The sequence below is a fragment of the Schistocerca gregaria genome, chromosome 1 (assembly GCF_023897955.1).
Source record: "Schistocerca gregaria isolate iqSchGreg1 chromosome 1, iqSchGreg1.2, whole genome shotgun sequence".
NCBI classification, from domain to species: Eukaryota; Metazoa; Arthropoda; class Insecta; order Orthoptera; family Acrididae; genus Schistocerca; species Schistocerca gregaria.
The window spans coordinates 784,500,025-784,514,709 of record NC_064920.1 but is presented as its reverse complement, the minus strand read 5'-3'; the positions used below and the strand labels follow the sequence as shown (position 1 = coordinate 784,514,709).

Genomic DNA, 14,685 nt, shown 5'->3' with positions numbered 1-14,685 from the left:
GAGACTATACACAAAGGTATCTACGTGGAGACACACATACACAAAGTTTGACTTTCACAGCATTAGCAAATATCTTAGAATAATTTTTCAAAACACAACTTTTTCAAAAAATAAGCAAAGAATATCTAACAAACAAATTAATTTATTTTTCTGATTCTATGATTGAAGTGACTACAAAGGAATATATATTCACGAATGATACCTTTTTCTTTCTGCAGAATAAACTGTTGCAGGTTTCTTTACTTCTTCAGGTTGCAAGATTGTATCATGAGTTAGAGCCTCTGCTAACATCTTAATATCACTCTGAAAAAATATGTTTATGACAGTAAATGTCAGTAAAAGACACTACAATTGTTTACCTATATGACACAGAAATACTGAGACGTTATAATTTTCCTAAAAGTCAAGAGAAATTAAGTATACTCATACTTTTCCACACTATACTGCAACTCCTACAGCATAGACACTATATCAAAAGATGAAAGTCTCTTCACCAAAATCTATACAGATAACCATACATTCCAAGAAATCACCAACCCACAAATCATTTCATATACTGATGAACAAACCCATTTACCAGCTAGTACAAATCTGGTTACATGGTGAATTATCTTTCTATTTATGAAATTTAAAGCTCAACCATTTTCCAAAACATAATACATACAGAGTTGCATGTCCTGATGAGACTGGCTACACATAATGTTCCCAACACTACTGTTATGCAAAACTAAGAACATATTTTCTCTTTTGGAATAACTTATGAAAATCATAAGAAATAAATGTTAATGTACAGAATATACAACACTGTGAAAATGTATGTAGTATAAATACATTCACAAGCACCTAGGTCAGAGGCAGCTTCTTTGTTGGAGAAACAGCAGTTCGATCACTGCCACAAACCCAGGATAAATTTATATTTGAATAGGTTCCTCCTTGAGCAAGTACAGTTTTTATTTACTTTGCAGTAATGCTGTTACTCTTTTATAGTTTGCCAATTTACAGGTTGCCACATTATCTTTACTGTGAACTACACTTGTAACTTGCAATGTCACATGGTTTACTGTCAACAGTTTTAAACACTCTTATTTTACTGTCACTTTTAATTACCAATACATGTTAAAATAATTAAAATTTACACGCCAACAACTTAGGGACATGCATGAAACGCCACGACATTTTAGACCCCATACTACTCACATCCAGTCTTTATGTAAAATAGAGACAATAACCACAGTTGATTATGGGGACGCATTCCTGTCATAAAATAAAATACAATGAATGAGCACCACATGTTAGTGGCTCCTTTCACTGGAAATCATGCATCAATGAGTAGCTTCCAATTCAAAGTCTGCTGTGACCAATTTCATCACATCCCTTTAGCTGGAGAGAAGTTTGCCAAAGTCATGCTGTTGGCTTATGAATTACACCTTGTTGACAGTTTCCTTCTCCCTATGAGATTCCCAGTGACACACTCTAAATCTCTTCAAAACTGAAACTATCAGATATAGGGGGAAAGCACAGTACGGTACACAATTTAAACCAAATTCTTACCACACTGGTACACAGAGCACGAGCTATATGCGAGTAGGAAGTCCACCTACCAAGTAATAGAATCTGCACAAACGTTTCACAAGAACAGCTACTCAGAGACACAAACACATTACCCAGTAGAGCAAGAAGAAGAAAGAAAGAAAGAAAACAATCCAGAAGAAGAAACCAAGTACCTAGAATCCTTTTGTATACATGGCTGCCCACTTGCTGAATACAGTAGCTGAATAGTCTGTGAAGCACTAAGGGAAAGAAGCATATAAGTAATTCTGGCATGTTATCAGATCATTTCTGCTCCATCCCTCTCAAGATCGCATGAAGTTCAGCACCAAACACAATTTATTCATTGGCATAGGTATCCTGAGAGCACAGCTGGGAAAATAATGGAGCAGCCAATTGTAAAGAACCATCAGTCTACATTACCCATAACCTTAAAATTGTAGCAAATTGCTTTAGCAGTGATAAAATTTGATCTTTGAAACATGGGCCTTAACAACAACCAGTGGTGATATTTGTTCCAATCTTGTGTCTGTAAATTTGTATCTGCCAGCTTATTTTCAGTCTCTACTAATTTGGTAGGACTCAAACATATTGTCAGAACTTTTTAGGTATTATGGGCTTTTGTCAATAGTTATCTAGCTAAAGATGTGCACAGTTCCTGCAGCACTGAACGTCGATACTTTTTCGGACATTTTGATTTAGGTTTCCCTAAATAGGTTTAGCTTAATTTCTGAGTTCCTTTGGTTTCCTTCCCCCATTTTTGTCCTTTCTGACTTTGTGACCAATCTCTAACAACACAGTAACCAATGGAATGTTAAAGCCTAATTCTTTCTTTACCAAGCCCCAGAATACAGGCTGGTCCAAAATGTTCCAGTTACTAATCCGATGCCTCATCATGTAACACAATGAGCATTTTAAGGTATGAAGCTTACACTGATCTACAAATGGTGCAGCCATAATGTAACTGGGACTGAATAAAATCAGTTGCATACTTCACTGGCTTCAAAGTTCTAACTAAACACTTCTTTTAATATGGATGAAAGTGAAGCCTCAGCTCACTAGAAATATGATATTACAAATGAATTGTGGCATAATCTTGGCTGCCTGTAGTGGTGTCTTGTGAACCACCCATTGTTCAATATTTATATCAGGTGAACAGTCCTACATTCATCTGCAATCCTCTTGCTGACTTACATAATACTGAAGCTGTGCGGACCACCTATTTTGTAAAAAAAAGCTTAGAGGTCCTGTAACTAAAAATTTAACATACATTCACAGGCATATATATCTAAAAAAGCAAAAATGCTGTAACTTACCAAACAAAAGCATTGGTATATTGATAGGGACAATAAAAAACACACAAACACACACACAAATTTCAAGCTTTCGCAACCAAAGGTTGCTTCATCAGGAAAGAGGGAAGGAGAGGGAAAGACAAAAGGATGTGGGTTTTAAGGGAGAGGGTGAGGAGTCATTCCAATCCCGGGAATGGAAAGACTTACCTTAGGGGGGAAAAAGGACAGGTATACACTCGCACACACACACACACACACACACACACATATCCATCCGCACATATAAGGACACAGGCAGACATTTGTAAATTCAAAGAGGCTGGGCAGAGATGTCAGTTGAGGCGGAAGTACAGAGGCAAAGATGTTGCTGAATGACAGGTGATGTACGAGGGGTGGCAACTTGAAATTAGCAGAGGTTGAGGTGTGGTGGGTAACAGGAAGAGAGAATATATTGAAGGGCAAGTCCCTATCTCCGGAGTTCTGATAGGTTGGTGTCAGTGGGAAGTATCCAGATAACCCGGATGGTGTAACACTGAGCCAAGATGTGCTGGCCGTGCACCAAGACATGTTTGGCCACAGGGTGATGCTCATTACCAACAAACACTGTCTGCCTGTGTCTGTTCATGCAAATGGACAGTTTGTTGCTGGTCATTCTCACATAGAAGGCTTCACAGTGTAGGCATGTCAGTTTGTAAATCACATGGGTGCTTTCACACGTGGCTCTGCCTTTGATTGTGTACACCTTCTGGGTTACAGGTCTGGAGTAGGTGGTAGTGGGAGGGTGCATGGGACAGGTTTTACACCGGGGGCGGTTACAAGGGAAGGAGCCAGAGGGTAGGGAAGGTGGTTTGGGGATTTCATAAGGATGTACCATGAGGTTACAAAGGTTAGGTAGACAATGGAAAGACCCTCTTGGTGGAGTGAGGAGGATTTAATGAAGGATGGATCTCATTTGAGGGCAGGATTTGAGGAAGTTGTATCCCTGCTGGAGAGCCACATTCAGAGTCTGATCCAGTCCCGGAAAGTGTCCTGTCACAAGTGGGGCACTTTTGGGGTTCTTCTGTGGGAGATTCTGGGTTTGAGGGGATGAGGAAGTGGCTCTGGTTATTTGCTTCTGTACCAGGACAGGAGGGTAGTTGCGGGATGCAAAGGCTGTCTTCATGTTATTGGTGTAATTGTTCAGGGATTCAGGACTGGAGCAGATTCGTTTGCCATGAAGACCTAAGCTGTAGGGAAGGGACCGTTTGATATAGAATGGGTGGCAGCTGTCATAATGGAGGTATTGCTGCTGGTTGGTGGGTTTCATGTGGACGGATGTGTGAAGCTGGCCACTGGACAGATGGAGGTCAACATCGAGGAAAGTGGCATACCTATTCAAAAATGTATCACAGTGTCCCATTCACTGAAACACACCGTTATTAATTACATAACATAACAGTGACTTTGAGCCCGGGATCACAAACTCGTTCACTTGCTGTAGTTGACAGAAAACAAATCAAAACCAAGCAAAAACATAACACAAAACTGGTGTTGACTCTCCTGTGCCATTGCCCAGGTGTAGAACATCCAAAGGTGCTCAAAGTGGTGACACTGGACTCAGATACACTGCTGCATTCATTGTATGAAAGAATTATTTACTACTTCCAGTGTTGCCTGCTGAAGAGAATTTCCGCATGTCTGCATATCACGATAGACAACATCTTTAATGCATACCCAAAGAAAAAAGTCCAGAGGATTTAAATCAGGAGACCTAGCAGGCGTGTACGTGTGTGTGTGTGTGTGTGTGTGTGTGTGTGTGTGTGTGTGTGTGTGTGTGTGTGTCAGTAGGTCCAATTAGTAAAGCATACTGTACAAAGAGGACTGAAAAATATCATTCTTTTTATAAAGAAAATATTTTTATTATATTCACTTAGCCATGGACCTTGCCGTTGGTGGGGAGGCTTGCGTGCCTCAGCGATACAGATAGCCGTACCGTAGGTACAACCACAACAGAGGGGTATCTGTTAAGAGGCCAGACGAGCGTGTGGTTCCTGAAGAGGGGCAGCAGCCTTTTCAGTAGTTGCAGGGGCAACAGTCTGGGTGATTGACTGATCTGGCCTTGTAACAATAACCAAAACGGCCTTGCTGTGTTGGTACTGCGAACGGCTGAAAGCAAGGGGAATCTACGGCCGTAATTTTTCCTGAGGGCATGCAGCTTTACTGTATGATTAAATGATGATGGCATCCTCTAGGGTAAAATATTCCGGAGGTAAAATAGTCCCCCATTCGGATCTCCGGGCAGGGACTACTCAAGAGGATGTCGTTATCAGGAGAAAGAAAACTGGCGTTCTACGGATCGGAGTGTGGAATGTCAGATCCCTTAATCGGGTAGGTAGGTTAGAAAATTTAAAAAGAGAAATTGACAAGTTAAGGTTAGATATAGTGGGAATTAGTGAAGTTCAGTGGCAGGAGGAACAAGACTTTTGGTCAGGTGAATACAGGGTTATAAACACAAAATCAAATAGGGGTAATGCAGGAGCAGGTTTAATAATGAATAGGAAAATAGGAATGTGGGTAAGCTACTACAAACAGCATAGTGAACGCATTATTGTGGCCAAGATAGATACAAAGCCCACACCTACTACAGTAGTACAAGTTTAAATGCCAAGTAGCTCTGCAGATGACAAAGAAATTGAAGAAATGTATGATGAAATAAAAGAAATTATTCAGACAGTGAAGGGAGATGAAAATTTAATAGTCATGGGTGACTGGAATTCGAGTGTAGGAAAAGGGAGAGAAGGAAACGTAGTAGGTGACTATGGATTGGGGCTGAGAAATGAAAGAGGAAGCCGCCTGGTAGAATTTTGCACAGAGCACAGTTAAGAAACTGCAAAAATGTGGGAAATTAAGGAGATGGGACCTGGATAAACTGAAAGAACCAGAGGTTGTACAGAGTTTCAGAGAGAGCATAAGGGAACAATTGACAGGAATAGGGGAAAGAAATACAGTAGAAGAAGAATGGGTAGCTCTGAGGGATGTAGTAGTGAAGGCAGCAGAGGATAAAGTAGATACAAAGACGAGGGCTGCTAGAAATCCTTGGGTAACAGAAGAAATATTGAATTTAATTGATGAAAGGAGAAAATATAAAAATGCAGTAAATGAAGCAGGCAAAAAGGAATACAAACGTCTCAAAAATGAGATCGACAGGAAGTGCAAAATGGCTAAACAGGGATGGCTAGAGGACAAATGTAAGGATGTAGAAGCTTATCTCACTAGGGGTAAGATAGATACTGCCTACAGGAAAATTAAAGAGACCTTTGGAGAGAAGAGAACCACGTGTATGAATATCAAGAGCTCAGATGGCAGCCCAGTTCTAAGCAAAGAAGGGAAGGCAGAAAGGTGGAAGGAGTATATAGAAGGTTTATACAAGGGCGATGTACTTGAGGACAATATTATGGAAATAGAAGAGGATGTAGATGAAGACGAAATGGGAGATACGATACTGCGTGAAGAGTTTGACAGAGCACTGAAAGACCTGAGTCGAAACAAGGCCCCCGGAGTAGACAACATTCCATTAGAACTACTGACGGCCTTGGGAGAGCCAGTCCTGACAAAACTCTACCAGCTGGTGAGCAAGATGTATGAGACAGGCGAAATACCCTCAGACTTCAAGAAGAATATAATAATTCCAATCCCAAAGAAAGCAGGTGCTGACAGATGTGAAAATTACCGAACTATCAGTTTAATAAGCCATGGCTGCAAAATACTAACGCGAATTCTTTACAGACGAATGGAAAAACTGGTAGATGCAGACCTCGGGGAGGATCAGTTTGGATTCCGTCGAAATGTTGGAACACGTGAGGCAATACTGACCTTACGACTTATCTTAGAAGAAAGATTAAGAAAAGGCAAACCTACGTTTCTAGCATTTGTAGACTTAGAGAAAGCTTTTGACAATGTTGACTGGAATACTCTTTTTCAAATTCTAAAGGTGGCAGGGGTAAAATACAGGGAGCGAAAGGCTATTTATAATTTGTACAGAAACCAGATGGCAGTAATAAGAGTCGAGGGGCATGAAAGGGAAGCAGTGGTTGGGAAAGGAGTGAGACAGGGTTGTAACCTCTCCCCGATGTTATTCAATCTGTATATTGAGCAAGCAGTAAAGGAAACAAAAGAAAAATTTGGAGTAGGTATTAAAATTCATGGAGACGAAGTAAAAACTTTGAGGTTCGCCGATGACATTGTAATTCTGTCTGAGACGGCAAAGGACTTGGAAGAGCAGTTGAACGGAATGGACAGTGTCTTGAAAGGAGGATATAAGATGAACATTAACAAAAGCAAAACGAGGATAATTGAATGTAGTCAAATTAAATCGGGTGATGCTGAGGGAATTAGATTAGGAAATGAGACACTTAAAGTAGTAAAGGAGTTTTGCTATTTAGGAAGTAAAATAACTGATGATGGTTGAAGTAGAGAGGATATAAAATGTAGACTGGCAATGGCAAGGAAAGCGTTTCTGAAGAAGAGAAATTTGTTAACATCGAATATAGATTTATGTATCAGGAAGTCGTTTCTGAAAGTATTTGTTTGGAGTGTAGCCATGTATGGAAGTGAAACATGGATGATAACTAGTTTGGACAAGAAGAGAATAGATAAGGTGGATAGATCACGTAACTAATGAGGAGGTATTGAATAGGATTGGGGAGAAGAGAAGTTTGTGGCACAACTTGACTAGAAGAAGGGATCGGTTGGTAGGACATGTTTTGAGGCATCAAGGGATCACAAATTTAGCATTGGAGGGCAGCGAGGAGGGTAAAAATCGTAGAGGGAGACCGAGAGATGAGTACACTAAGCAGATTCAGAAGGATGTAGGTTGCAGTAGGTACTGGGAGATGAAGCAGCTTGCACAGGATAGAGTAGCATGGAGAGCTGAATCAAACCAGTCTCAGGACTGAAGACAACAACAACAACAACACTTGGTTTAAGAATCATGAAAGAAGGTTGTATACATGGAAGAACCCTGGAGGTACTAAAAGGTATCAGATAGATTATATAATGGTAAGACAGAGATTTAGGAAGCAGGTTTTAAATTGTAAGACATTTCCAGGGGCAGATGTGGACTCTGACCACAATCTATTGGTTATGACCTGTAGATTAAAACTGAAGAAACTGCAAAAAGGTGAAAATTTGAGGAGATGGGACCTGGATAAACTGAAAGAACCAGAGGTTGTACAGAGTTTCAGGGAGAGCATAAGGGAACAATTGACGGGAATGGGGGAAAGAAATACAGTAGAAGAAGAATGGGTAGCTTTGAGGGATGAAGTAGTGAAGGCAGCAGAGGGTCAAGTAGGTAAAAAGACGAGGGCTAGTAGAAATTCTTGGGTAACAGAAGAAATATTGAATTTGATTGATGAAAGGGGAAAATATAAGAATGCAGTAAATGTAGCAGGCAAAAAAGAATACAAACATCTCAAAAATGAGATCGACAGGAAGTGCAAAATGGCTAAGGAGGCATGGCTCGAGGACAAATGTAAGGATGTAGAGGCTTATCTCACTAGGCGTTAGATAGATACTGCCTACAGCAAAATTAAAGAGACCTTTGGAGATAAGAGAACCACTTGTATGAACATCAAAAGCTCAGATGGAAATCCAGTTCTAAGCAAAGAAGGGAAAGCAGAAAGGTGGAAGGAGTATATAGAGGGTCTATACAAGGGCAATGTACTTGAGGACAATATGATGGAAATGGAAGAGGATGTAGATGAGGATGAAATGGGAGATGCGATACTGCGTGAAGAGTTTTACAGAGCACTGAAGGACCTGAGTCAAAACAAGGCCCCCGGAGTAGACAACATACCATTGGAATTACTGACGGCCTTGGGAGAGCCAGTCCTGACAAAACTCTAACATCTGGTGAGCAAGATGTATGAAACAGTCGAAATACCCTAGACGTCAAGGAGAATATAATAATTCCAATCCCAAAGAAAGCAGGTGTTGACAGATGTGAAAATTACCGAACAATTAGTTTAATAAGCCACAGCTGCAAAATATTAACACGAATTCTTTACAGACGAATGGAAAAACTGGTAGAATCCGACCTCGAGGAAGATCAGTTTGGATTCCGTAGAAATACAGGAACACGTGAGGCAATACTGACCTTACGACTTATCTTACAAGAAAGATTAAGGAAAGGCAAACCTACGTTTCTAACATTTGTAGACTTAGAGAAAGCTTTTGACAATGTTGACTGGAATACTCTCTTTCAAATTCTAAAGGTGGCAGGGGTAAAATACAGGGAGCGAAAGGTTATTTACAATTTGTACAGAAACCAGATGGCAGTTATAAGAGTCAAGGGACATGAAAGGGAAGCAGTGGTTGGGAAGGGAGTAAGACAGGGTTGTAGCCTGTCCCCGATGTTATTCAATCTGTATATTGAGCAAGCAGTAAAGGAAACAAAAGAAAAATTCAGAGTAGGTATTAAAATCCAGGGAGAAGAAATAAAAACTTTGAGGTTCGCCGATGACATTGTAATTCTGTCAGAGACAGCAAAGGACTTGGAAGAGCAATTGAATGTAATGGACAGTGTCTTGAAAGGAGGATATAAGATGAAAATCAACAAAAGCAAAACGAGGATAATGGAATGTAGTCTAATTAAGTCAGGTGATTCTGAGGGAATTAGATTAGGAAACGAGACATTTAAAGTAGTAAAGGAGTTTTGCTATTTGGGGAGCAAAATAACTGATGATGGTCAAAGTAGAGAGGATATAAAATATAGACTGGCAATGGCAAGGAAAGCGTTTCTGAAGAAGAGAAATTTGTTAACATCAAGTATAGATTTAAGTGTCAGGAAGTGGATTCTGAAAGTATTTGTATGGAGTGTAGCCATGAATGGAAGTGAAACATGGACGATAAACAGTTTGGACAAGACGAGAATAGAAGCTTTCGAAAGTGGTGTTACAGAAGAATGCTGAAGATTAGATGGGTAGATCACATAACTAATGAGGAAGTATTGAATAGGATTGGGGAGAAGAGAAGTTTGTGGCACAACTTGACCAGAAGAAGGGATCGGTTGGTGGGACATGTTCTGAGGCATCAAGGGATCACCAATTTTATATTTGAGGGTAGTGTGGAGGGTAAAAATCATAGAGGGAGACCAAGAGATGAATACACTAAGCAGATTCAGAAGGATGTAGGTTGCAGTAGGTACTGGGAGATGAAGAAACTTGCTCAGGATAGAGTAGCATGGAGAGCTGCATCAAACCAGTCTCAGGACTGAAGACAACAACAACAACAATATTCACTTAGATGTCACAACTAGATGAACACTCAAGATCATGTGGTCAATGTTAAAAAGAACTCAATGGGATTTTTTGACATTGTTTGTCATCCATGAGAAGATCAATATTGGATTAAAACTGGTTGATTTTAGTATCAAATCACTATTCCTGTACTTTACTTAAAAAAAAGTATAGTTGAAAAGTTTCATTCACACAGAGAGCATGTCAAAAATGCCATCAAGTGTCTCAGGAAATAGTAATTTGGCAATATCTCCACAGGAATTGAGCAAAGGGGTATGCTGGCTAACACCCCCAACTCACATTCTACAGAACAAGGTTCAATTCTTGGAATGGCCATCCAGATATCTGTTTTCAGTGGTCACCCAGGTCACTCTATGCAGTTGCCAGAATGGTTGATTCCTTCTCCTTCAGCAGAAACAAATCAAAGCAAAGCTCCTCCTCTCACAATCTTAGTCACAGACGGGATGTAAACCATCAACTGTCCTTCCTTCTTTTTGTATCAGGATATTAAATGAGCAAAATTCAAGCAAGTTGTTCTTGTGAACAACTGTGTCTGAGAAACTAGCAACTCGACAAATTACAATCAGATTTTGGGGTGTTACGTGTTTACATCATTAACAGCCAATCAAGGCTGCACACCAGCCCTGTAGGGCTGTCTGTAAGCATGTATACTTCCAGCTTCCTGGTGGCACATAATATTGGCATTTTCAACATTAAAGAAAAAGAAAAGAAAAGAACTGGTGAATATTTCAACACTTATTTCATTCTGTACTTGCTGACCTTGTCGGCTGATGAGTGAAAACCCTAAAGCTCCCAATAATTTTTATCTTGTTTTGGATTCTAGACCAGTGCTCAAGGCCTAGTGCTACAAGTGGGCTGTGGTCCATAGGTTAGGAACTGCTGGTGTAGGGCATGATGAAATACTAGATTATGCACAGATGGTAGTGGCAACAGCTTTGAGTGTAACAGTTCAGGTGATAGGTCATGCACAACAGGTGTCACCAGCAAATCACTGCAATGCTACCACCTTCCACAACCAGAATCATCATAATTCCCACAGGGTAGATGTGTAGAAAGATTTAAAATATTTATTATAAACATATATTTGAGACAGGGGGTTCCTGGATGAAGAGCTTCAGTTCTTCTGCATTTCTGCACGAGATCTGAAGCTATGTCTCTGATTTTTCCTTCATGTGATGCAAATGGGAGAGAGCGCCTGTCACTTCTTGGAATGGATGCTCTAGGAATGTTAACCTCAAACCTCTCCATGACGTGCAACACCTGACTTGAAGCATCTGCTACTGGAGTTGAATGAGCACTTTGTTACACACACTTTCTTATTAAATAAACCTATGACGAAACTTACTGCTCTTCTTTAGATTTCTCCATCAACCCTGAATGACGAAACTTACTGCTCTTCTTTAGATTTCTCCATCAACCCTGACTTGTAAGAGTCATGGACTTATGACTTATATTCAAGAAGTGGTAGAATGAGGGGTTGATAAGCTTCCTCTTACTTGGTAGGATTGCTCCAAAGAACCTCAGCCTGGCATCTGAATTTCCCGTATAACAATGCTGGTGAGTGTCATTCTTTCCTCTTTTCTTCTCAGTGGGGAAAAAGCATGGATGATGCATGATTAGAAGGGCTAAGAGGTTCACTCACAATCATTTTGATACCAAATACTGAATTGTTGACATCGGATGTCACAAATTAATAATGTTTGCCTCTTTCTTCCATTCTGTTTCAAGTTTTTTCACCTTCTTCTCTTGGAATAAATGACAAATTGGATGTTGCTGAGGATACAGGATTTAAGGATTTTGTAATCTGCAGGACATTCATTTTTCAGACAAAGCATTAACTTTTACCTTGTCATGCTATCAGATTCAGTGACTGACCATTTTTTACACATGCACTTGCAAGTACAAGTGGTTCCTAGTTCCTTTGAAGATTAGCTCCACAATGAAGCATTCCTCTAACTTTGGGAGTCTTCAGTCCTGCATCAACCATGTGTTTTGAAACTTGGAGTATATATTACCTTTAATGGAATCTTTTCATTTCATTTCAGAGAGGCCTTAATTTACCTCCAGCTACACCTACAGGCTAATTTATTTATAGTCAAAAGAGACTTCAGTCAGTGGTCTACAGTAGAACAGTCTCTTAATAGACTATTCTAAGGTAACTGTCACCAGCTTCGGACACAACCTCAGAAACTAGCCAAGAAAAATCATCCTGTTAAAGAGCATAATGCTCCTAGGAGAAAAGCCTCTAGCCTTTGACAAATAGTGAAACCTGCCTCCAAACAGAGGAAAGCACAAGGTGGCAGTGTCAATGAAGCATCCACACAGTTAGCATAGCCTATAACTCCATGATGGGCAGGCCTATCCACTGCTGAATTCAGGTCACTCCAAGTTCTCAGCCAGTTCCTGTGAAAACCATGGTACTCACACTACAGTACTCTTGTTGGTAAAATTACCCTCACTATGTTTTACAATATGCAAGTGCGGATGCCTATGCATAACCTCTACCACACATTTATACAGTCAGTGTATGCGTTTTACCTCTAAGAAGGGCCTGTAGGATCTACAGACAACTGTAGTGGTGCATTTAATCATCATGGTTTTTTAAAATGTGTTTTCTTCTGTGTAAAGACTAGCATGTGTGCATCGAGCTGAATGGATACCTTAACAGATAACAACACATTTTTCTGCTGTTTTACGAGGAGTCATACCATGCTCCAGCATGTTGCTATGACATTGCATCCCACAGTCATACGATCAAACTTCTGGCAGTTCAACATCTCACTGGATCTGAACGCACAGCTGTTCTTCGAGGCATGTAAAAGTACCTTTATATATTCAGGTAGCTCTGGAGAATCAAAACTCATGTACACCTAGTCTGTTCATTGTCACTATTTACCTGCATCATTGTCTTTAACTTCAGTGGGTGTCCACCACCCTCCTACCATGATTCTTGGAGTTCATAGAGACTTACACCCATCAATATTTACAAATTGCTTTGTCATTATTATAATTCAAAAAGTTGGGTACTTCTGCTGCTATCAGATACTTGATAAGAACTTTACTTTTGAGGACTGTTAACTTACTGTGAGCAGAAGTTCCAACAAGTAGATTACTGCTAAAGGGTTGTTTCACTGAACTGAGGGCCCTACCAGTCAATATAAAATATTATGAACAAAAAATTTAAATATTTCTAGTCTATTGACATTACAAAAATATTTTGACACAAAGGATGTTCTACTTTTCAGTCCTCACTCAGCAGGTGCTCAATAGGACTGCCCTTCTGCAGCCACTTAATCAGTCGTTGGTTATTAATAATGCTCAAGGCCACAGTGAAACCTCTAGGCATGTCTGAAGACTGATTAAAGCTATAAATATAGACAGTCAATCCAAGAAGAGTCTCACACACCTTGGTGAGCCTAACACAACTGGTATGCAGAATATGCTCTGTAGGTAGCCTGCTAATGGCTTTTTGCACCTCATTAGCCTCTCCCTCCCTCTTAAGTGTTAGTACATAGCACACCTTGAGGCTCATGTGCTCTTAAGGAGGACTGTACTATCTTTCAAATGTAGGCAGCTAAGTCAAATGCCCCATTCAAAATATGGCAAAATACATTCTACCCATGTGGTCTCTAAAGAATTCCCCCCCATTCTAGAACACATAAATGGCCACAAAAGACAATAAAGACAGACTGAAGTCTGTGTATAACACTTTGTTGCTGCACTAAGCATAAACTTCATACATTTATCCAAACTTACATGACTATGCACTTTCTCCTGTAGTAAGGTACAAAACAATGTTTTATAGTACAAAGCTCAGAATAATATGTGTGTCTTTACCTCAAGTTCTGAAACTGTCTTAGTCAATATTTCCTGTTTTGAACCTTGTGCATGAAGTAAACTCATGCACTTACTAAGAGTAGGATCTTTCTTAGCACCCTCCAGCTGCTCAATTAATTTCTGAACAGCACAAAGTAGTTCTTCTTTCTTTGTATCCTTCTTTTCATCTTTCAACTGTCCTTCTTCCAATGCTGGAACACTGCAAAAGACCTTCTACATTGTTAACATTCAGGAATTAGCAATACCAAAGTGTCACAGTAAGTGTAGAATATTTTATAGTTGATAAGTCACATACAAATACTAAATAGGAGACATTAAATTAATTGTACAGTTGAAAGCACCCATGTAGGTGTCAGTTCTATTTACATTTTGGCTTACACCTTCTGTACACAGTGGTGTCACTTACTGCTGTTACTGTGTTGGCCTTCATTTAATGGGACACACAAAAATTGTGTGTGTCAGGGCCAGATCTTTGATCTAGAATTTCTAGTTTTCATGAGCAGTCACCGTAACTATTAACCTATCAAAGCACACCTTGTGAACTAATGTCAATTCTCATTGTTCCAATACGATTCTCTTACAATTTCCAAACAATTCTTGCATTATGGCAGCAACATGGCAGAGGGGTCAGTCTGACAGCCAGGGATCAGGTACAAATACAACATTAGAACTTCGTGAATATCACCACTTAACAAAGTGATAGCATTAAT

The 14,685-nt window shown here is 39.9% G+C and overlaps 1 protein-coding gene across 3 annotated transcripts in view; it reads right to left on the bottom strand.

Moving 5' to 3' along the window:
• Positions 1–14,685, bottom strand: part of LOC126269219 (centrosomal protein of 290 kDa) — a 180,518-nt gene that overhangs the window by 12,077 nt on the left and 153,756 nt on the right. For 2 of the 3 annotated variants that reach the window (XM_049973976.1, XM_049973975.1), the window contains exons 28-29: positions 13,976–14,174; positions 203–303 (exon numbers count right to left, since the gene is read on the bottom strand). In XM_049973976.1, the coding sequence (XP_049829933.1) occupies positions 203–303; positions 13,976–14,174 (300 nt within the window). The remainder of the gene's footprint in view (positions 1–202; positions 304–13,975; positions 14,175–14,685) is intronic. The other variant, XM_049973977.1, reaches the window with a different exon arrangement.